Genomic DNA, 21,835 nt, shown 5'->3' with positions numbered 1-21,835 from the left:
GCTTCTGACCAACTGGCTATAGGTTAGAGGTTCCAACATGCCACTCCCCCCCCCCCCCCCCCCGCCCCGCTCCTGCCCCGGCATCCCGCCTTGGGTTCAATTAATTTGCTAGAGCAGCTCACAGAATTCAGAGTAATATTTTACTTAGTAGATTACAGATTTCTTATAAAAGGATATAACTCATGAACAATCAGATGGAAGAGATGCATAGGGTAAGCTATGGGAAAAGGGCACAAGCTTCCACGCCAACCTGAAGCTCTCTGAACTCTGTCTTTTGGGGTGTTTACGGAGGCTTCATTATGTGAACACAATGGATTAAATCATTGGCCAGTCGGTGACTGAACTCAAGCTCCAGCCTCTCTCCCCTCCCCAGAGGCGAGGGTGTGGGATTGAGAATTCCCACCCTCTAATCACGTGGTTGGTTCCTCTGGCAACCAGCCCCCATCCTTAGCTGCCAGTCCCAAAGCCACCTTATTAACATAACAAAAGACCTTTAATCACTCGCGCCACCGGAAATTCCTAGAGTTTTAGGAGCTCTCTGCCAGGAACAGGGTCAAAGACCAAATACTGTATGTATTTCTTATTGTAAATCACAATAGTATAGGCAAAACTAGATGTCTTTGAAGAAATAAAAATTAAAACATTGAAAAGATTTAAGAAACTTTAAAAATTATTAAACCTAGTAGCTGTCAAGGTCTAAGGACAGCGACAGTAATAATCACTAAGTAGGAAGGTGTAGGGGAAAGAGTGAATTAATTTTAGGAAGCTCAGAGTACGTACAGTGAGCCCTCTATATATATGAGTTCTGTATCCCAGGATGGAAAATATTTGGAGGGAAAAAAATTCCATAAAGTTCCCCAAAGCAAAACTTGAATTTGTCCTGCGCAGGTAACTATTTACATATCATTTACATTGTATTTACAACTATTTACATAGCCTTTATATTGTATTTGGTTTTATAAGTAATCTAGAGATGGTTTAAAGTACAGGCATACCTCTTTTTATTGTGCTTCCAAGATACTTCGTTTTTTACAAAGTGAAGATTTGTGGCAACCCTGTATCCATCGAGCAAGTCTGTGGGCCTCATTTTTCCAATAGCATTGGCCCACTTCGTGTCTCTGTGTTATATTTTGGTAATTCTCACATTTCTAACTTTTTCATTATTATATTTGTTATGGTGATCTGTGATCAGTGATCTTTGATGTTACTATTGCAAAAAGATTATGACTCTCTGAAGGCTCAGATGATGGTTAACATTTTTAACAATAAAGTATTTTTAAATTAAGGTATGTCCATTGTTTTTTTTTTTTAAGATATAATGCTATTGCACACAATATACTACACACTATAAGTATAGTGTAAACACCTTCTCTCTTTTTTTGACCGCGCTGCGAGACTTGTGAGATCTTAGTTCCCTGATCAGGAATTGAATCTGGGCCCTCAGCAGTGAGAGCGCACAGTCCTAACCGATGGACCGCGAGGGAATTCCCAACATAACTTATATATGAACTGGGAAAGCAAAAAATTTGTGACTCGCGTTATTGCAATAATCGTTTTATTGTGGTGCCCAGGAACCGAACCTGAAATATCTCCGAAGTCTGCCTGTATACGGGAGGATGTGCGTAGGTTATATGCAAATACTATGCCATTTTATATAAGGGACTTGAGAATCATCCGAGGATTTTGGTAGTTGAGCAGGGTCCTGGAACCAATTCCCCATGGATACAGAGGGACGACTGTAATTCCAACACAAGAGCTGCTACTCCGCCCTATCTGTGAGGTTGTGGCCACGTTCTACATCACCTGAGAGAGAAACTAAAAATGCCCCTGTTACCTAAGACACAGCATGGAATCTTGAAGGTATGTGACCCCCTTTGCTGTATTTCCAAGACTCCTTGCCTTCTCTCCCAAAGCAAGGCAGCCTTCTTGCCTGTTCCCTCCAGTTCAGAGCCTCTACCCCAGGCTTCCCTGTTATTTATTCCTTGTACTGCCCAGTCACTTTGCATGAACAAAGGCAGAAGGACACTGGATTTTTCTGTTTGAAAATATTTTTAGCAATGTTAGTGGTAGAGAAGATGCCCTCCAATATACTTTTGTTTTTCATCTTGCCATCTTTGTGAGAGGAAAAAGATTCCAGGCCAGATCTACTATTTGGGAGTACAATAATTGCCTAAAACAAACCTGGTTTTGTATGTACCAGCTCTCATCCTTGGAGAATAAAAGTGTACAGCAATATCCTACAGCCTAAGACTCCTCTTTTCGCTTTAGAACTTTTATCAGCCTTTATAGTAACATCTTCCTAATTACTGTAAATTACCTAGCGTTGGAAGCTGAACCTGCCGTATCTGAAGCCACAAACAAACAAACAAACACACACTCAAAAAGGCAATTACACTTTAAAACATAAAAGGAGGCTCAGTAGGCAACTGCTTTTACTTCCACACCTATAATTATCATTCTGATTACAGGGGAGTTCCGTCCCCCTTGAACTTTATTCCCTATCCACACTAAAGGGAAGTGTGGGTCAGTTGGACCCAGAAGGCCCCCTGGACCTTATAGAAAAACGACTGGCAATCATGAAGTTGATTAAAGGCTCTGAGGTTTCTTGTCTCTGGGAATTCCTGTTATTACTGCTTTTCTTCGGGTTGTAGACTAGTATAATTATCTTTCTACCAGGTTTTAGGCTACTTGGACACATTGTTTGCATCAGGATAATGTGATTTCAGTCTATCAGTCTCAGAGAGTGGTGATGAAATCTACTTAAAGCCACATGTGGAAACAAAGTAATGGATCTAGACCAGTTAACATGCCCCATGTTACAACTTGCAGAGGCCCGGCATCTGCATTATTCACTCATCTTCAACATCTATTGGACCTCTATGTGCCACACCTTGTGCAGTCCTGGGATGGGACAAGTTTCCTTCCCTCCATGGGCTCACACAGAACTGCAGTATAACACAGTGAGTGTTACAGTGGAGACGAACTGAGAGTGCTTTGGGAGCCCAGTGCCAGAGCAACCCACTCTGCTGGGGAAGTTGCAACCATGGGGAGATAGATGTACAAGTATATCCACCGTGTACTAAAGTCTCACTCCTTTTCATGCATGAGCGCTTGAATCCCAACCAAGTATTGAGGCAGAAACTATTTTTATTCTAACTTTATAGACAAGGAAACTGAGACCCTAAGATGTCGACTAAGTTGCCCCCAGTCACACAGCTTGTAAGCAGTAGAGCAGCGATCTGAACTGCCAGTTCAAGGATCTATATAGTTCCTAGGCCCTGGTGAGCTCGTGATGGAGGGATGGGGTGAAGATGGGAGTGCGGGTGGTGCAAATAATATATTTGCCTCAATACAGGTGCTCAGCTTAACAATGCCTGGAAATATAAGAAAGGGAGCATGCGAAAAAAAGTTTCCCTGGTTTCAGCTTTTCCAAACCCTTTTTAGGTCCCTTCAAATAAAATTCGCAAAGGAGGGCCTTGTGGAAGAGATATACAAATCTCTGCTTAGTGGCACATAAAGTCATTCGGAGCACCGTGAAAATTGGCTCATTTAGCTACCTCAAGTGCACCCATCCTTTTTCAGAATGAATGTGTTTGAAAACAAAGCTTTATTTAGTATTCATGTTACCCTCCTTCCTTTCCAAATTGACATTCCAATTACAACAAATTGATTAACAAAACACCCCAGTGGTTTGAACTGAGTATGCCTAGGAGCAGGGGTTAATTGAATATAGGAATTGGCTATATATTTTAATTTTTTTAGGTACTCCCATGGCAGTACCCCGTAAACCAGCTCTACTCAAAAGCAAAATGAAGCCCAGAACCTGGGTACTCAGTACTTCCCATCGTTGCTATATGCAGTTTGAATTGTCAGAACTCACAGCTTTCGAATGTTTACCCTGGTCTATATTAAAAGGAAGCAAAACCAAGCAAAAACACACCTCAATCATGCTCTATGAGAATCCATGAACCTTAGGGCTGAAAGGGATCTTAATGATCACTAAGCTTAATAGTTCTCAAGGGGGCATTGTGGAAATGTTTTTTTGGTTGTAGCAATGACTGGCAAGGGCTATGGGAAGTTAGTGAGCAGAGACCAGGCATGCTAGATATTCTACAATCCTGGACAGTCCCATACAGCGAAGAACTGACCCGCCAAATACTCACATTAAGTGAAAAACTAGTTCATCATGATATAAGCCTAGAAGTAACACTATTTTACATATAAACAAAAGTATTTTTAATCCACTTTCGATATAAATACACTGAATTCTCCAGGAATGTAACTACTGTATCAATTGAGGGAAGACTATTGTGTTTTGTTTCAAACATTACCACGAATTCACTATTTTGGAAACTAAGGTCACCAATGGCAACGTTGCTTATGGTACTTGAGTTGTGAAAACACTTTTTCAGTTTGCATTTGTGACTGCACTGGGCAGGTATATATCATTTAGTGTCCTTGTGTGGGAGCATTCACATATTAAAATACATTGCTTTATTATAATTGCTTTTATTCTCCAGTTAGGTCCTGTTTTTGGAAATTGTGTGTTGTTAAATTTAGGTTTTATTCTCCATGATTTGTTATTTCAGTATGGTTAAAGGGGGCATTACAAAATACTCATTCTAAAAACTTTCACAGGGTCATGCAGTCCAGCTCCTTTTATAGATGAGGAAATTGAGATCCAAAGCAGTGAAGCAACCTGCCCAGGACACAAGTGTCCTATTATCTCCCTACCTCGTTAGAATTTCAGTTTCAATTTTAAAAACTGGAAAAAGAGAGAAGTGGTAAATTACGCGATGAGAGCGAGCTATTGAAATTCTGGCAGTAGAAGAACCTTAGGGGGATGGTTGAAAACCCTGTATATTATTTAATTCTGTCAGGCTGAGGGTCAGAAGAGAGGAGGAGAAAACGTTTTTAAGAACCACGTATGTACCGTCGCTCGCTTAAAGCCAGGAATCTACTAGTCAACACATTTTCTTCTATTTAAGGTTCTGTGGCACTGAACCTGGGACTAGGGGTCGCCTGCTTAGGCGGGAATCAAAACACGGGGTTCCTCCGACGGCAGAAACCCATTTCCTCCCATTCCCCCCCATTCCCCATCCGCCGCGGTGGCCCGAGGGTCACCTCGAACCCAGGCCGATAATGCTGTCGACTTCCTTCAGCAGGCCCAGATTGCGCCCAGCCACAAACACCCCCGACTCCCTAGGAGAGCCGTTCTCCATCCCCAGGATGCTCTGGCTTTGAGGGAGGTAGCACCATGCCGGTGGCCATCGGCCCTGAGCCGCTGGAAGCCCCGCGGGAGAAAACTAGGGGTCTAAATGGAGCGGTCTTGCCGGCAGAGGGCGGGGGTTCCCAGGAGAGTGCGCTACCACCCGCTCAAGTGCAGCCCATGCTTGTCTCATTGTTTCCTCTCCGCGAGGAGCGGGGACGCGCGCTGGAAAACGCTCGCTTGGAGCAGGGGGGAGGGGTCGGCGGTGTGTGGGAAACCTGAGGGGCTCTGGCGTTCCTAGGCGTCGTCCCCGCTGCCTAGGCAACCGCGCGGTGAAGTGTCCCACCACCAGCGCGCGCCGCCAGCTCGCCTCCACTCCCCTCCCCTCCCCCCGCCCCTGGTCACCATCCTGCCCTCTTCCCCCCCTTCCTCTTTTTCCCCCTCCTCCTCTTCCCCTTCTTCCCACCTCCTCTCCCCCCTCTTCCCGCCTCCTCCCTCCCTCTTTTCCCTGAACTTCCACCCCCATTCCGAGCACTCTATTTAAAACCACGGTTTCCTGCTCCACAAAATGGCCTCCGCGTTCGACACCTGCGGTCACGTGACCCGCCGTCCCCTGGGCTTCGGGCCTCTCTCTAACTCCGATTTCGGGGAGTCGGCCCGCGAAAACGCGAGAGCTGATTAGTTTGGAGAAATCTCATGACATCTCCAAGTCCGGGGGACTGAGAGAGAAAGGAGAGAGCGCTCCTTAGAAAGAAAGTAACAGCGAAAACTGGGGACCTTAGGAAAAAAAGGGGGGAAAGGCCTAGGACAGATTTTAAGGTCTCCTAGCCGGCGGAAAGTGGGAGGTGACGAGTTCTCGCGAGATCTCGAGACCTCCTAGCCTTAGACTAGGGTAACAGCGGAGGACAGGGGAAGTGGAACTCAAGGGAACTAGGACAGCATTTGGCGCTCTCAGTGCCAGGGTAGGACGACGAGCCGCGGACGCGACCGACCAGGAAATCTCGCGAGGTTAGGACTAAATGAGCGCGCAGTAGCTAGGCAGAAGTCGTAGCGGGCGGGCGGAGTGCGGGTGTGAGAGGGAGGGCACACGTCTTACGTGGTGACGTACCAGTCGTTCGAGCGGGTATATTAGATCCGTGGTCGCGCCGTGCGCCTCAGAGCCGCAGTTCTCTCGTGAGAGGGCCTTCGCGGTGAGCCAAACACATTAGCTCAGCAGCCGAAGGCTCCGAGTTCTCGGTACTCTTCAGGGATGAGTCATGTGGCGGTGGAAAATGCGCTCGGGCTGGACCAGCAGGTGAGCCGCAAGGAGCCTACCGGGGTTATTGCCGCGTGAATCCATCCCCTGACCCAACTTGGTTTGTGGCGCAGTGCTAGCTGGTATCCTCAGTTCCCATTTTCTGGGTCCCTCGGACTAGCGAGTGTCTATGCCCCGGGGCTGTGGGGGAACGGGAAGGTGACAGGAATGCTGGTTGTGGCTATTGCTGGGGCCGGGGCTCCGGCCTGGCTCGCGGTATTGTCTGCCGGCCGAGCACAATGGCGGCTTTTGTGTGTGCGTGCGCAGGCGGGCGGAGGGGGAGGGGGCGCGCGCTCTCCCGGAGGCGCGCACGCGCGCGCCTCGACTGACGAGTGATCCATGGATGGGGGGGCGGGGCGCGGTGCGGTTGTTCGCGAATGGGGACCTTTTTGGTTCTGAGGGCTCGGAAGCTCGCGGCGTGCGCGGCTCGGATTCCTGTCATAGAGCTGGGCGGCGCTGGCGCGTGTGTGTGCACGCGCGTGTGAGCGGGAGGAGGAACGCAGCCCTGGAATGTGGGAGGGGGCGGCGCGGGGGGTGGCCTTCGCTCAGGGTAATGGCGGCGGCCTCCTTTGTGTGGTGCCGGATGGCTGGGTGGCGCTGCGGCCCACGAGCGAGAGAGGCCGGGCCGCTGAGGGCCCGGAAACGGGGATGGATGGGCATCTTGTTCCTCCCGGGCTTCCTTCCGCAGGGCTTTTTCTCTCCAGCCCGGTTTCCGCAGGCCCGGCGCCACGGCCTTGGAGGCCGCGTTTCCGGAGTGGAAAGTTTTGTGACGCAGAAGATTCGGGGAGGAGTGAGGGGGGGAGGGGAGGGAAGAATGGGCCGCTGCGTGCGCCGTGGCGCCGGGCTCTAGAGATCGAGGTTGAACGCGGCGGGGAGACGTCAGGGAGGTTTGCGACCCCGCGCGGCCGGCTCTGCCTCACTTGCTCCCGGTAGTCACTGTGGCGATTTAGCCCAGCGCCGTGGGTCATGGGGGGCGGGGGGGTACCAAGGAGTCTACGAGTGTCCTCAGATTAGGGGCGTTTGATGCGGGACTCGGCCAGAGGAAGAACGCCCGGAATGTGGCTTGGGGAGAAATAAACAATTCTCTTGTTGACTTGTTGCTGCTTGTGGGCTGAAATTTTGAAATAGGTCAGAGGCTCCGGGTCTGTCGTCTAAGGGTTTAGAGATAGAGGAGGGGGGGCGCGTGATCTGAGAGGAGGGGTTCTGGGCTGTGGTGGCCGGAAGTCCGCATCCGTCAGCAAGTGTGGCACCAAGCTTCAGAGAAGCTCTTCAGTACGATGTTTGTTGCCTTTAAGTAAACTTCTGCCTACCATGAGCTCCGGAATTCTGATACGAAGTTGAGTTAGGCAAATGAATTGTTAATAGACTTTAATGTAGTCATGTGTAATATGTTTTTAGGGACTTAACGATCTGTTTTGGGGGGGGGGAGCGTTTTTCCATTAATGAGTCAATTAGAATAAATCCTCCAAATTGCTGACGCGTTATATGTTAAACGGAGCAAAGACACAAAAAAATCTGATATCAAGAGCATGGGTTGTCCCCAGTTTCAACATTTACTACAGTAGGTGATGCAGTATTTAAGATTCTAGTCAAGGAATGAAATTTGTAGTCGAAGTAATTGGAAAAAAATATGCAGAGTCGTTACAATTAAGCAGCAAGCAAAGTCACAACTGAGAAAATTGCAATAATGTAGTCCTAACAATTTACAATAGCATTTAAAGTGCTTTTTAGTTTATTTTGCCAAGTGTGAACTTAATAACAAAACATACTGCAACAAGTGCAAAGTTTTTGTACCTTTTGTGCCTTAAAGTATCAGTCTGTTGCTGAGATAACTAGTGCAGAGAAAACATGGCAGCGTTTTTGCTAATAGAAATTAGGAAGTGAGCTGCCTGAAACTCTTACCATGCTCATTTTTTTTCCTAAGATTTAGCATCTGCTTCCAATTTTCAGTGACTCCATTGATGATGCTTGCAATTTGACAGTATAATCTTGAGCTTTTGACAGAGGACTTCTGCGTTGTGGTATAGCATATCCCCTTTGCAAACAGGTGTCAATAGTGTGTGACTGGTTACATTAAAAAAATGAAATGCTGCTTTTGGCACATATAGTTTTCCCACTATTGCTTGTAAATAGTTTGTTTAGTCATTACATAATGCGATGAAGATTTTTTAGGGTGTTGAGGCTTTGAGCTACCAGTGTAGAGAGATGGGTAGAAGTGGAGATAAAGGCAGTAAAATGTGTCCTAGTCGTTAAGAACACTAAATGGCAGTTGTGCCATTTATGTTCAGAGTGTTCTGAACTTAACTGATATGGGAGAAGAGGTACTTACTTCATAGGGTTGTGCTTAGTAGTGCTCAGTAAGTGGTGGTTATATTAATTTTTGTTCTGAAGAGTGCTGCCCTAATTTAAAATACTTGTGCAGTATTTAGGGATAAAGGAACCAAGAAATGGTCAATAAAATTTTTGTTCTGACATTTTTCAGGTGTGCTTTGTAGGTTTAAAATAATTACAAGTAGACAGTGGCATTGAAAATATTTGCCTCCAAGTGTTTGGAGCTAAAATGAGTCCGTTGACTATTTGACATTTTAAAGTAATTTAAATTTCTTTAACTTTTACTATGGAAAACGTTACAGGGAAGATTCATTTTGAATGAATGGCTTAAATTTGGACCCAATTTGTCCTGGATAGCACCACCATCTTGGTGTGGTACCTTCTGCAGCATATACAGGTAGTACCGTTGTGAAGTATTTTGCATTTACTTAGAACTTTACTGTCTTCAAAGCACATTCTTAGTCACACTCTCCTTGAGAGTTTCACATCAGCCCCAGTGAGGCAGACAGGGCAACTAGTGCTAGTAAATGCTAGAGGGCAAGACTTGTTTTCTTTTAGTGTAATATTTCTGCACATGGGCTGCTAACCAAAATTTAACTCTCTTCTAGTTTGCTGGCCTAGACCTGAACTCTTCAGATAATCAGAGTGGAGGAAGTACAGCCAGCAGTGAGTAAAACATTTTATGGATTTACTGAATATTAGGGCTTTTTTTAAAAAAAAATTATTTCATTGAAATATAGTTGATTTACAGTGTTGTGTTTACTGAGTATTAGAGCTTTAATACCTTAACGTTTCGTTGGATATACTTAAAATTTTTACTGTGTAAAGAATTATGTGTGTAGCATTGTGGGTTGGTTTTTTTCTTTTCTTTCTTTCTTTTTTTTTCTTTTTTGCTGTGCCGCACAGCATGTTGAATCTTAGTTCTCCAACCAGGGATCGAACCCCATGCCCCTTGTGGTAGAAGCGCAGAGTCTTAACCACTGGATGGCCAGGGAAGTCCTGCTTTGTGGTCAGAATTAAACTGATTAAAGGGAACATTTCACATTCATCAGCTACAGCTACCCTTTTCCCATGAAGAACATGAGACTCTGGAACAAGGCTATAATGAATCTTGGGGTGATGGTTAGGATTTTAAATGCTGAATTGTATCGTTCTTTTGAAAAGAAGCTAGATATAGAAGTTTTATTTAATTTGTTTCCCTTAAAAGGATTTTTTTGGTACTTGGCAGAGATTAGTATTAAGGTGTAGAGGATTTTGGCCGTTTATTATTGGTAATAGACCTGCTTCAGCTCAGGTCTCCTCCTACCCTGTTAGTCAAAAGAAGAAGAAAATTGTGTATTGGCTGTATGTAAGATCTGGAAGCAGTATTTCTTCAAGCTCTGTTGCATAGTAAAGGGCATGTCTTCATTTTTAGGCAAGAAGGGCCTCACTGGGCACTGTTATTTGGTATTTGTTTTAACTTTCATTATTTGTCATGCTAAGAATCATTTAGGACTTTAATTCAACCCAGAAGTGAGAAAGTTAAATTGCAGATTGGTAATAAAGCAAATTGACTTTCCGTTACTTAGTGGATATATATTATTCGCTTTTGCTTCTCATCCATTGTCTAGGCTGTATTCTTACTTGCATACGGAAAATAGTTGTCTTAAACTCTGCAAGTCTCAAATTAAAATTCACAGTTCTTTGAAGTCATTTCCCCTTTTGCAGCCTTTCCATATTACATATGTATTCTGTGTTTTGGAACTTAACCAGGGTAGAAACAAAAAAGCCTCTTAGTGACTAGTTACATGATTTATTTTAGGTTGTTACTAGTAATACTCATGTTACATGTTAAGTGAGTTATTAACACTTATGTTACATTTTTTTAGGTTGTTGTAATATTACTGTTGTAAGTCTTGGTAGTTTATGACAATTCTCTGAAATCATAGCAGGCCTTTTAAAATGTTGTGTTAAATTAGCCACTAGTGGCAAGTTAAATTTATCTATTTGTAGATTTCAAGTGTTAGGTTCCAAGTCAAACCTGTCCTCCTAAAGTAGTTTTTTTCCCCACTTCTCAATTTCCAAGTACATAGTCAAACTGGAGAACCATAGATTTAAAATTTTTCTTTCCAGGACTGTTTTTTAATAGTACAAATTTTGGTAAAAAGCTTTAACTTTTTTGTTTTTTAAGTTTTCTGGAATATGAAATTTAACTTCGCTATTTCTTTTAGAAGGGCGCTATATTCCTCCTCACTTAAGGAACAGAGAAGCTACTAAAGGTAAGTCCTTTGAGCAACTTGGTATACCTAATCCTTGCTGCATTTAGAAGTTGGAGCCTAGGGAAAATGAGACACCTTGAGAAGTCTGTAAACATTGTACTCTCCTGCTACTGTCAGAACTGCTTCAGATATTAGGACTTACTCACTTTGGAAAAATTCATCTACTATCAGACAGTGGAAAACTGCGTTTCCTATGTCAAACTCTTCTGAGGCCAAGGGTATGGCTTTGTAGTTTCACTAGTCTCCTGCTTAACCTGTGTTTGTAATCATTCACAGCGTGAGTTCAATTTGAAAAAGGTGAGTGGGCACCCATTACTATGTAAAACAAACTGCCGCATGGTGATAACAACCCGGTTATTTCTGTCTTACAGAGGTGCAAAGTGAACATGGGATTATTGGGGAATAGTTAACAAGCATCGCTCAAGCTCCCAATAGATGGGAGTGATTATCACAACAGCTTGTCTTTTCCCATTAACTTTGCGATGTAGTGATAGGGAACTAGTAGTGGCTCATAGTGTGGGACAACTAACTGTTGGGGTGCTGTATATGCCATGAAATAGGTGATCTGAGATTTGGAGGAAAAGGAGAAGGTCAGGAAAACTAAAGGTCAAGAAGAGGGGAAGATACTGGGTAAAAGAAGACAGGATTGGAAGGGTGGAGGGTCCACAGGAACACACAGTTTGCTGTCATTTCTCCATATCCATATGTAGTTTGTATTAGCTTCACTGTCCCTGGCAATACATGGAACATTTAGCTATCATACCATTGTTTTTTGATGAGTTCTCATTCCTTAGAATGTATTAGCTGAAATTGACCCTCGTGTATATGTAGTGCTTTTCTCCCTTTGTTGCAATGACAGGAATCAAAGCAGGGAGAGAGGCAGTATCATAGGAGTTATAGCTGAAAGAGATCTTAGAACTCTAACTCAGCTCTTTATTGGTAGCTAAGGCTGTTGATCACCCTGGCTGGTAGAGGCAGAAGGCAGAAGGAAAGTAACTTAATTTGTAAACTGCGTCTGACTATTTAATAAAGTGTCACTGAAGCTAGTTAAACTCTGTACTTGTGTTTAAACTGTCTGCCTGTTAGGCTAGTTTACACTTTTGTCATCCCCTCTTACTAAATGTTTACAGCTGTACCCTAGGAATCTGTCTATACCGAATGTGTAAGGATGAGGATTTTCCTTTGTTCTATGTATTCCTAATTCTCATCTGATAGTATGTATTTCATATGAACAGAGCGCTGTTTTTAAACTTTCTACTATTGAAACTAAGAGATACTGTATTAAACCAAGAAAACTGACATTCTTAATGTTTTAAATGAATGTCAGTTCTAACAGACATTGAACTAATGGTAGCTCCTTCCTAGTAAACTCATTCACACCTATAAAATGAATGGAAATTAAACTATGTGGTCATATAACAATACCATAATCATGTGACAAGCAAAGCTGTTGACCTTTTAGAAGTAGTATTCAGAACATTTTTAGACTGTCGATCACTTTGTTTAGTGTACAGTATATTATAGTGCCGTGGTAGGAATATTTCCATTGCCCCTCTGGTCCAGAGATGGGATGGTCAGTGGAGGGCTTCAAATTCAGAAACATAGGAATGCTGTTTTCAAGTATTGTCATTTTCTAATATAATAAAATGGGCTCGCTTTTTTTTTCTTCTTTTTAATTGAAGGATTCTATGATAAAGACAGTTCAGGGTGGAGTTCTAGTAAAGATAAGGATGCATACAGCAGTTTTGGTTGCCGAAGTGATTCAAGAGGGAAGTCTAGTTTCTTCAGCGATCGTGGAAGTGGATCAAGAGGAAGGTAAGGGATTTCTTATTTTCTTGCCTTTCTTGTGTGTACAGTACAGCGATTTAGAAATTGGTCTTTAATTTGTACTCTGACCATTAAGCATGATATTTTTTTCCCCTTAGTAGACCACCTATTTGGGTGTTAAGTATTATGTCTATTTAATCATGTATATGTATTTTTTAACTGTAAGAGGGTCTTTACTAAATTGAACTTGTTACACAGAATTTAGGTGAGAATAAGAACATGCCCTTTGGCGTAATGAAATCAGTTATTTTTATATTTCTCTAGTTTTATGTATTCTACTTAAAAAAGTAAGTTTAGTGAATGGCCTAATTTGGTTGGCATTTTTGTGGATATTCTATATGACAATTTTTAAACACCTTATATTTTTGATTATGCAAGTGTGGTGAACTGACCTCATGCGCCTAATAGCTGTGGTTAGTCCTGTGTGTCCTGCTTTTTCGAAAACAGGCCTAAAACTAAAAACATCTTAATTCAGGTAAGGATTATTTTTTACCTTTTATCCAAAGTCTGTCACACAGGTGAATTGTCCTTTAAGTAACATCTTAATATAATTGGGACAATTGCTATTTGGTGTGATACTTTACTCTTTTCCCTATCACCAGAAATATTTGGATGAGAACATTTAAAGGTGTAAGTTATATGCTGGTTTCACATACATAAGACTGATCTCCCCCCCAAAGGGTTTTTTATTTATTTTTAAAGTTATGTAAATGATATTCTGGTTAGAGGATCTCATTTGTCAAATAAGAGTAATCCTGAATTAGACTGTTCACGTCCTTGAAATTAGCCATATTGAACTTTTCTTAAGGTACAATTCTAGAGTAGTGGTAGCAATCTGATAATGGTTAAATGATAAGATTCTGATTAATTGCTTGTGCTGTTCAGGTTTGATGATCGTGGACGAAGTGACTATGACAGCATTGGCAGCCGTGGTGACAGAGGTGGCTTTGGCAAATATGAACGTGGTGGAAATAGTCGCTGGTGTGACAAATCAGATGAAGATGATTGGTCAAAACCACTCCCACCAAGTGAACGCTTGGAACAGTAAGTTTTTGAAATGTGTGTTAATTGTGATGAAACGTTATTAGCTAATGTAACAAACTTACCAGTCTTCTGATTTCAGAGAGCTCTTTTCTGGAGGCAACACTGGGATTAATTTTGAAAAATATGATGACATTCCAGTTGAGGCAACAGGTAACAACTGTCCTCCACACATTGAAAGTGTAAGTATTTTTCCTTGACCTTTATGTATTTATGTATAGGCTGTGTTTGGCCATCGTTGCTGCTTTCTGTAGTTGCAGAGTGAGGGCTACTCTTCATTGTGGTGCATGGGCTTCTCATTGCAATGGCTTCTCTTGTTGCGGAGCATGGGCTCCAGGTGCTTGGGCTTCAGTAGTTGAAGCTCAAGGGCTCTAGAGTGCAGGCTCGGAAGTTGTGGCACACGGGCTTAGTTGCTCTGCGGTATGTGGGATCTTCCTGGACCAGGGCTCAAACCCGTGTTCCCTTCATTGGTGGGTAGATTCTTAACCACTGCGCCACCAGGGAAGCCCTGCTTGACCTTTAAGACAGGGAAGTGTAAATATTTTCACAGCACATCAAGATGGGCTTCCTAAAGGCATATATAGACCATGCCTACTTTAGCTTAACAATTTTTTAAAGTTACTCTAAAAAGCTGTCTCATTGGTTTGTGGAAAGGGGGAGATTGAGTTCCATTTTACCATTACTAATAATTCGAAATAGAAAATGGGTCAGACACGAGAAGAACCCAAAACTTCACCAATGTAGGTTAAGCTTAGGGGGTGATCCCCCCCCCCCCCCCCCCGCCATGGAACACAATAGCTTAAAGCAACTAAAGTACAAATTGGTTGATAGCTCCCCCCATTGTATTTGTATAAAACAAAATGGCTCCAGATAGCATTTCTGCCTATTTAACCCTGATGAATTTCTTGACAGTTCAGTGATGTTGAGATGGGAGAAATTATTATGGGAAACATTGAGCTTACTCGCTACACTCGCCCAACTCCAGTGCAAAAGCATGCTATTCCTATTATCAAAGAGAAGAGAGACTTGATGGCTTGTGCCCAAACAGGTAAGCAGACTTGATAGAAGTTAAAAAGTTGTCAAGAATACCTTAACTCGGCTTGCTCTCATAAAACCAATACCAAAAAAAATATGCATGGAGTATGTTTCACGAGGAAGCTTGAGTCCTGTATGTAGTCCGACTGGTGTACTTTGATATAGGTAAGGAGTAGCTGGATGGTATCTCTTGTCTTAGCCCTTTGGGTCCTGTATTACCTCTAATGTTTTCGTTAGGGTATCTTGGGGACAGCCTATAGAAAGTCATGAGCCTGATACTGCTGCAACAGAGTTAGGTTATTGTGATTGCAATGGTGAGAAAGTTAGCACTGTAACATTGTATCAGGGATAAGAAGGGTAAGATTAGAGAAAAGCCTGTAGAAGAGTGAGAATGTCATCCTTTATACGCTATCAGTATATACAGTACCTACAAGGAAGTGTTAGAAATTGAAATTGTCACATTTAGAGACACAATTCCTGCTCTCTACACAAATACGAAGAAGTGAATACTACTACATTGTTAGTGACCAGAGTTTGGTATATATTTTCTGTGACTGAACAAAATATTTTTTTGGCTCATGGACTACGTGGTCTTGTTGCAATTCAGCTTTGCTGTTTTCTGAAAGTAGCCATAGATGATGTGTAATTATTGCTCACAGCTATATTCCAGTAAAGCTTTATTTACAAAGATAAATAGGTTGGGCCTTAGTTTGCTTACTCCTATTATAGATTAGTCAAAGTCATCACTTGGTATTTTTAAATTAGCTATTAATTTTTAGAAAATTAATTTGGGGATAAAGTAAAATAATTAATTGCTAAGTAATTAGGCAGTTAAAAGAAACACCGCAATCTACCAATGTATATTCAAAAGTAATAAGCAGGTTTTTCTCTGGTTAAATGAATATGCTTTCTTTTAAACAGGGTCTGGAAAAACTGCAGCATTTCTCTTGCCCATCTTGAGTCAGATTTATTCTGATGGTCCAGGCGAGGCTTTGAGAGCCATGAAGGTAAAGATTTCTATATAAAATGGGAAATGACTGTGGAACCTTGTAGGTAGCTGTTGAGAAAGCTTTCTAAATGACGATAATACTTGTATTCTAACCTATATAATTAGAAACAGTTCTTAGTGTAATCCGTAAATTACAGAAGGGAATTACGTTGTAATGAACCTTTAAAAAAGGATGTTAAGTGTTTAACTTATAAATTATTTTTTAGGAAAATGGAAGGTATGGGCGCCGCAAACAATACCCAATCTCCTTGGTGTTAGCACCAACTAGAGAATTGGCTGTACAGATCTATGAGGAAGCTAGGAAAGTAAGTATGCATTTCAGAGATTATTGGCTTTCTCATTAAGTCTGATGAAATGTTTTATGACCATGTAAAAATCTTGGCCTTAAAGTTGATAACATTTCTTTGTTTATAGTTTTCATACCGATCTAGAGTTCGTCCTTGCGTGGTTTATGGTGGTGCTGATATTGGTCAGCAAATTCGAGACTTAGAACGTGGATGCCACTTGTTAGTAGCCACTCCAGGACGTCTAGTAGATATGATGGAAAGAGGGAAGATTGGATTAGACTTCTGCAAGTATGTTAATTTTTGAATGTTTGGAATGCATTAATTTTTTAAATTACTGGCCATTAGTTTTGTGGAACTTGTAAATAAGTTTTAAGGTGGAGAAGTGATTTATTTTAGTCTCACAGCTTTTACAAAAAGTTTGCTCATTGTAATTTTAATGTCGAAAAATCAGTGACATTTTAGTAGAGGCTGAGAATGACCGGACCTTGGGACCACAGTCAAGTATAAGGGCTAATTTGGCTGTACTGTCTTGGACCATTTATTTAGTGGCAAAGATCCTATGCTGTGTCTCACATACATGGGTTAAATTGTGTGAGGAATTTACTGAATGAATAATTAATTGTGCTTATAGAAATAGTTATATTAAAACTATCTTTTCTCCTCAAATTCTAAACTGGATTTTTTTTTCCATGGCAGATACTTGGTGTTAGATGAAGCTGATCGGATGTTGGATATGGGGTTTGAACCTCAAATACGTAGAATCGTTGAACAAGATACTATGCCACCAAAGGGAGTTCGCCACACTATGATGTTTAGTGCTACTTTCCCTAAGGAAATACAGGTATTATTTTATTCTGCAAATCTTATTTACTTAGGAATTTGTTTATCTCAATAGATAATAAAACACTTTTTTTTTCTTTCAGATGCTTGCTCGTGATTTCTTGGATGAGTATATCTTTCTGGCCGTAGGAAGAGTTGGCTCTACCTCTGAGAACATCACACAGAAAGTAGTCTGGGTGGAAGAGTCAGACAAACGGTCATTTCTGCTTGACCTTCTAAATGCAACAGGTATAATTTTAGCATCATATCATTCTGGTGGCTTAGGTAATAAATTTATCCATTTGGATGACCTTTATTGCTTTTCCTCCTCATCCGAAACATATTATTGAAACGATCTATTGCAGTTGCCTCTGTTTGCAAGTTTACTAAGTACAAAGAGAACCAAGCCACTATTAGTGACAGAAATCTTGTAATATTTTAACTTTAGGCAAAGATTCACTGACCTTAGTGTTTGTGGAGACCAAAAAGGGTGCAGATTCTCTAGAGGATTTCTTGTACCATGAAGGATATGCTTGTACCAGTATCCATGGAGACCGGTCTCAGAGAGATAGAGAAGAGGCCCTTCACCAGTTCCGCTCAGGAAAAAGCCCAATTCTAGTGGCTACAGCAGTATGTATAATTTTATTTTCAAGGTCAGCATGTTCAACTATTTGCTTTCTTTTAAGTGGACTATATGTAACAAAAGTTACTTTCTAGGTAGCAGCAAGAGGACTGGACATTTCAAATGTGAAACATGTTATCAATTTTGACTTGCCAAGTGATATTGAAGAATATGTACATCGCATTGGCCGTACAGGACGTGTAGGAAACCTTGGTAAGTGTGTGGTTACTTGATGATCTGGTGGTTTCTGATTTTTCATTGTGATTCTTACAGCAAAGAACTTTTCAGGATCTTAATAGAAGAAGTCCTATTTTCAAAAAATGGGGTTAAAATACATCTCAGCAGAAGTGGCAGGAAAAAAAGTCAGGGTTTGTTCAAAGAAATTTGAGTTGGTTAAATAGCGAATTGTTATCTCTTATTTTAGTATTCTACCTAATATTCTAATATGAAAGTAAGAATACTGTGCTACTTTATGGAAGACCTTAATGTCCTTTTTGGAACTGTTTTAGGCCTTGCCACCTCATTCTTTAATGAGAGAAACATAAATATTACCAAGGATTTGTTGGATCTTCTTGTTGAAGCTAAACAGGAAGTGCCATCTTGGTTAGAAAACATGGCTTATGAACACCACTACAAGGGTAGCAGTCGTGGACGATCCAAAAGGTGAGTTACAGATGGTGTATGATGATGGGGATGAGTGTTACGTCCAAGGGTAACTTCTTAAGGTTGTTAGGTGACATTAAGGTAGTGTCAGCCTTTCACAGCTAAGGCCTTTTAAAATCACTGTTAGGGAAAATAGGACTGGATGAAATTGCTTGAATTGGAAAATCAGAAATTGGTCATTGGGAAGTTTTAACAAGAATTGGGTTATCTGATTGAAATTTCATCTTTACATGAACTAACACATTTTGTCCTTGTAGTAGTAGATTCAGTGGAGGATTTGGTGCCAGAGACTATCGACAAAGTAGTGGTGCCAGCAGTTCCAGCTTCAGCAGCAGCCGCGCCAGCAGCAGCCGCAGTGGTGGAGGTGGCCATGGCAGCAGCAGAGGGTTTGGTGGAGGTAATGTTGATTTTTAACCTCATATCTTTGGGAAGGGTTTTCTTTTTCCTTTTTCATCTTTTTCAAAGCATAATTAAAAATATCGGGAGGGTCAGCCCTGTAGATTGCTTTTTGTAATTTTACATCAAAATATTTAAAGAAGGGAAAGACTGTATAAAACAATGGATGACTTAATTAATTTTTCTCTTTTTTAAATCTCTCATTAGGTGGCTATGGAGGCTTTTACAACAGTGATGGATATGGAGGAAATTATAACTCCCAGGGGGTTGACTGGTGGGGTAACTGAGCCTACTTTGTAGTAGGTTACCCTGCCAAACAAGCTAATATGGAAACCACATGTAACTTAGCCAGACTATACCTTGTGTAGCTTCAAGAACTCGCAGTACATTACCAGCTGTGATTCTCCACTGAAATTTTTTTTTTAAGGGAGCTCAAGGTCACATGAAGAGTTGAAAGGAACAATCAGCAGCCCTGTTCAGAAGGTGGTTTGAAGACTTCATTGCTGTAGTTTGGATTAACTCCCCTCCCAACCCCCATCCCAAACTGCATTTATAATTTTGTGACTGAGGATCATTTGTTTGTTAATGTACTGTGCCTTTAACTTTAGACAACTTTTTATTTTGATGTCCTGTTGGCTCAGTAATGCTCAAGATATCAATTGTTTTGACAAAATAAATTTACTGAACTTGGGCTAAAATCAAACCTTGGCACACAGGTGTGATACAACTTAACAGGAATCATCGATTCATCCATAAATATTATAAGGAAAAAACTTATGCGGTAGCCTGCATTAGGGCTTTTTGATACTTGCAGATTGGGGGAAAACAAACAACAAACGTCTTGAAGCATATTAATGGAATTAGTTTCTAATGTGGCAAACTGTATTAAGTTAAAGTTCTGATTTGCTCACTCTATCCTGGATAGGTATTTAGAACCTGATAGTCTTTAAACAAGCCATTCCAGTCATGATGAGGTGATGTATGAATACATGCATACATTCAAAGCACTGTTTTCAAAGTTAATGCAAGTAAATACAGCAATTCCTCTTTCAATGTTTAGGCAGATCATTAACTATGAGCTAGCCAAATGTGGGCATACTATTACAGGGAAAGTTTAAAGGTCTGATAACTTGAGATAGGTTTTTAGGAGAATTCATCTACTTAGACTTTTTAAATGCCTGCCATAAATGAAATTGAAATGGTAGAATGGCTGACCACAGCAATGACCAGCCCTCATTAGGGCCCTGGATGATTTTTGGTCTAATAACGCATGCTAGTGTTGATGTTTTTTGGTCAAGAGGGTATGAACAGGAAGAATTAATGCAGCAGGCTTTATTTTAAATGCCGATTCACATTACTCTGTTCAAGCTGCGTTGAGATGTTAAACTGGCTTACTATAGACTTTGTAAAAATGGCTCCAGAAGAGTAACAAACTGAAATCTTTGAGATCACACAGGTTGGAAATATGTACATAACTGCACAAGGTGTCAATTCTGCTATACAGTGCAGTTTTAGTCAGTTTTAGTTGCATAGGTTTCCATTGTATTTATAGTCTGTTTATGCTAAATCTGGCCAAAGATGAGCATTGTCCACCACTAAAATGCCTCTGCCACTTTGAATTCTGTGCTAATTTTGTGGCCAGAATGCGGTGATCAAAACGCTCAATCTTTTTACAGTGGCATTGGAAGATGGCAAAAATTTCCTAAAGTGCAATAGATTTTCAAGTGTATTGTGCCTTGTTCTAAAACTTTTATTAAGTAGGTGCACTTGACAGTATTGAGGTCATTTGTTATGGTGCTATTTCAATTAGTCTAGGTTTAGGCCCTTGTACATTTTGCCCATAACTTTTTACAAAGTACTTCTTTTATTGCACATTCAGAGAATTTTATATATATGTCTTGTGTGCGTGTCCTTAAACTTCCAATCTTATTTTGTCTCTTGGAGATTGTTGAACGCAGCTTGTCTAGGAAGGGGATGGGACTAGATTCTAAAATTTATTTGGGACCATGGGAATGGTAGTTGGGAAGAAAACTATTTGCACACGACAGATTTCTAGATACTTTTTGCTGCTAGTTTTATGTAATATTTATTGAACATTTTGACAAATATTTATTTTTGTAAGCCTAAAAGTGATTCTTTGAAAGTTTAAAGAAACTTGACCAAAAGACAGTACAAAAACACTGGCACTTGAATGTTGAATGTCACCGTATGCGTGAAATTATATATTTCGGGGTAGTGTGAGCTTTTAATGTTAAGTCATATTAAACTCTTAAGTCAAATTAAGCAGACCCGGCATTGGCAGTGTAGCCATAACTTTCTGATGTTAGTAAAAACAAAATTGGCGACTTTAAATTAAATCATGCCAAGGTTTTGATACACTTGTCTTAAGATATTAATGAAACACTTCAAAACACTGATACGAAGTGTCCAGATTCTCAGATATTGTGTGAGTTTTGTTTCGTTGTGTGTATTTTTTTTCAGTGAATGTCTGGCTCATTGCAATCCTCAAACATGTGGTTATCTTTGTTGTATTGGCATAATCAGTGACTTGTACATTCAGCATTAGCATTTGAGCAAGTTTTATCAGCAAGCAATATTTTCAGTTAATAAGGTTTCAAAAATCACATAAGAATGGATTTAAACTTGCTGAATGTGAAGATTGAACCTCAAGTCACTGTAGCTTTAGTAATTGCTTATTGTATTAGTTTAGATGCTAGCACTGCATGTGCTGTGCATATTCTGATTTTATTAAAATAAAAAGTTGAACTGCACAGTCTTTTGTTGTTGTCAATTGTGGTTTATTATTAGAGGTGAAAATAAACTTGTGCTCTTGCCTGAAGAGTTGTAAGATGTTATTTTTTGGGTTGCCATCCAGTGCTGATTTTGAAATGCCTCTTGGGTACGGAATTACTCTGCAATTTTAATAAATGATGAAGATGGTGTTTGGAGTACAGAGAGAAAAGGATTTTTTTTAATAGGTGGAAATCTAAAAGGTCTTTAATTATGTACAGCTTATCAATTATAATTAGTTTGAAGTTTATGGG

At 41.0% G+C, this 21,835-nt stretch overlaps 1 protein-coding gene across 3 annotated transcripts; it reads left to right on the top strand.

Annotated features, from left to right (window-relative positions):
• The first annotated feature begins 6,351 nt into the window (after nucleotides 1–6,351).
• On the top strand, nucleotides 6,352–21,567 carry DDX3X (DEAD-box helicase 3 X-linked). 3 transcript variants are annotated; one of them, XM_057717870.1, is made up of 17 exons: nucleotides 6,352–6,503; nucleotides 9,443–9,500; nucleotides 11,048–11,092; nucleotides 12,775–12,907; nucleotides 13,805–13,963; nucleotides 14,043–14,142; nucleotides 14,873–15,008; nucleotides 15,917–16,002; nucleotides 16,211–16,309; nucleotides 16,419–16,579; nucleotides 16,988–17,132; nucleotides 17,215–17,359; nucleotides 17,559–17,740; nucleotides 17,828–17,945; nucleotides 18,242–18,395; nucleotides 18,653–18,792; nucleotides 18,999–21,567. In XM_057717870.1, the coding sequence occupies exons 1-17, from the start codon at nucleotides 6,459–6,461 to the stop codon at nucleotides 19,076–19,078; spliced, it is 1,986 nt and encodes a 661-aa protein (XP_057573853.1). In that variant the 5' UTR covers nucleotides 6,352–6,458; the 3' UTR covers nucleotides 19,079–21,567. The 3 variants fall into 3 exon arrangements, with proteins under 3 accessions (XP_057573853.1, XP_057573852.1, XP_057573851.1); XM_057717869.1 differs by having other exon boundaries at nucleotides 11,045–11,092; nucleotides 18,656–18,792; XM_057717868.1 differs by having other exon boundaries at nucleotides 11,045–11,092.
• The last annotated feature ends 268 nt before the right edge of the window (nucleotides 21,568–21,835 follow it).

Source organism: Hippopotamus amphibius, chromosome X (assembly GCF_030028045.1).
Source record: "Hippopotamus amphibius kiboko isolate mHipAmp2 chromosome X, mHipAmp2.hap2, whole genome shotgun sequence".
Taxonomy (NCBI): domain Eukaryota; kingdom Metazoa; phylum Chordata; class Mammalia; order Artiodactyla; family Hippopotamidae; genus Hippopotamus; species Hippopotamus amphibius.
The sequence above is the reverse complement of the archived record's forward strand: the minus strand, read 5'-3'. Positions and strand labels throughout refer to the sequence as shown.

What these genes read in the sequence shown, in the direction of transcription:
- DDX3X (XM_057717868.1), top strand. Translation starts at nt 6,459, where the DNA reads ATGAGTCATGTGGCGGTGGAAAATGCGCTCGGGCTGGACCAGCAG. An exon ending in GAACAGAGAAGCTACTAAAG is followed by an intron (nt 11,093 to 12,774) that starts GTAAGTCCTTTG and finishes TTTTAATTGAAG; the next exon opens with GATTCTATGATAAAGACAGT. An exon ending in CAGCAGAGGGTTTGGTGGAG is followed by an intron (nt 18,793 to 18,998) that starts GTAATGTTGATT and finishes ATCTCTCATTAG; the next exon opens with GTGGCTATGGAGGCTTTTAC.